This window comes from Penaeus monodon, chromosome 25 (assembly GCF_015228065.2).
Source record: "Penaeus monodon isolate SGIC_2016 chromosome 25, NSTDA_Pmon_1, whole genome shotgun sequence".
Lineage (NCBI taxonomy): Eukaryota > Metazoa > Arthropoda > Malacostraca > Decapoda > Penaeidae > Penaeus > Penaeus monodon.
In genome coordinates, this window is record NC_051410.1 from 42720935 (window position 1) to 42723013 (window position 2079).

Consider the following 2079-nt stretch of genomic DNA (forward strand, 5'->3'; position numbering starts at 1 on the left):
CCCTATTATCCTTGTGTTCAGTATTAGATTTTTTCATCTGGACACGGTTCCACAACATTCCACTACTCATTCCATATTTCTTAGCAGTTCTCTTGATAGATGATCCTCCTATTACATCATTAATTGCTACTGCAATTGCAACTTCATTATATTGCTTCATTTTCTTTTTATAGGTCCGTACCATTCTGATAGATTTTAGATGATACTGTGATAGCCTTATATTAAATGCACCTGTCTATTTACTCTGGAAATAGAATTTAGTAGATGTAGATTACACAGTATAGTTCCTAGATCAGGTTTTATCAATTGTTCTGGAGACCAGAATACCAGAATATATTTATATACATAGATTATGTTGTGAATAAAATCATTGGGTGTAAAAAATGACCAAGATTGGGTAAAAAATCATATGTGGGGAAAAAGAGTTGAGGTAAAAGTGAATTGCGGGGTAAATAATGAATATGACAATTTGGTCATTATTTGCCCCATACTTGGTCATAATTTGCCCCACATTGACATCCCCCCCACAAACTGTGGGGGCAGTAGAATCATTGAGCAAACACATTGGATGGTCACTTTATACCCCAGGATTCATATTTTACCCAGATGGAAAGCAAAAAAAAATTTTTGAGGCAAAAAATGGATATTTAGTAAAACTTGAAAAATGTTTGGACAAACTTTTTTCCAAGGTTTGGGATAATTGATCTCATACTTAAATTTTCATTTTGGAAATCCAAAAAAATTACAGAAAATACTTCAATACTTCTCCTAACTACATATGAGAGAGATTTCAATTTAGGAGTGTTCAAACCCCCCCATGGGGGCAATCAATTTTTACCCCTAAAAGGTCCGGGTCATTAATTCCCCCGAATGACTATATTTTTTTCTTTTTGTTTTTCCAGTTCTATGAGTGATGGACAAGAAGGAGACTTTGTCGTGCAGCGTTCCCGTGGATTAGCTACACTCAGTGACATGATGCGAACTCAGCAGTCTCCTCGGGCTTCACAGGATTTTGAACCACACTATTCATCAAGAGGTGCTGCCAAAGAGAGATACAATATGGACAGTAAAGAGGAAGAATTGGGAGAGAGGAGTAGAGGCCTTGTTCGTCGTGGGAGTTTCACAAACTCTCAACCTGACCTACCAGCAGCAGGCATGCCATCCAGATATGAGGAAAGACCACATGGCCGATCAAGATCACGGCGCAATTCAGTTTCTGCTGAGGACTCACAGTTAACTATAGAAAACTTTGGTGGAAGCCAAGATAATTTAAATTACATTTCTAGAAATCCTGATAAAGAACCATTTGTGCATACAGGGAGAAGAGAGAATACTACATGGGAAGGGTCACAAGCCAGGGAATCACGGGAAGGAAGTGCAAGGCCAGAATCTCGTGGCAGTCGGGAACGAAGTGTTGAAAGGCGAAGAGAATTTGAACGTAGTAGTATTGATGAACTTGATAACCGTTTAATTGACAAGCTAGAAAGAGAAGCATTAGAGCGAGAAAAGCATGATTCTTCACAATACACAAGTAAAGACAAATTAATGGCACGTGACCCAAGGAAAAGTGCAGTAGAAGGTATGGACTCTGGCAGTGAAAGTGACCTTTCCTTTGATAGAGAAAAAATGTCAAAGGCTACTAGCTTTGCGGAACTTTCCAAGTTAAAAGAACAGCTGCCAGGTGGTATTAATATTATATACATGCAGTCTGATAAAGAAGATACCACCAAGCGAAGTAACAAAGGACCAGAAAAGAAAACTACTTTTGCAGCTCTCCCTAATCAGACTACTTGGAAACAGCAGAGTGCACAGAGTCATGCAGATGATAACAAGTCCGTTGGTGGTAAGATATTATTAACTCATTTCCAGTAATATATAGTTTTGTGGTTGTTTGCTGATTAGTTTCTAGCCAAGATCTTTTAGAATAAAAAAGACTCTATATGAGATCTTATCCATATTTTTACACAATAGCTGAAGGTAAATTAGAAAATACAATTAAATAACATGGATTACTAATTAAGCTTGCATTGTGATAATTTACTTTCCTTTATGCATTTATATCAATTTCAGTCATAAATG

General features: G+C 37.2%; 1 protein-coding gene across 1 annotated transcript in view; it reads left to right on the forward strand.

The window, feature by feature from the left end:
- Positions 1-2079, forward strand: part of LOC119589286 — a gene marked incomplete in the record, with an annotated part of 113340 nt that overhangs the window by 23119 nt on the left and 88142 nt on the right. Inside the window, 1 exon segment of the mRNA XM_037937904.1 lies at positions 903-1843. Coding sequence (XP_037793832.1) covers positions 903-1843 — 941 coding nt within the window.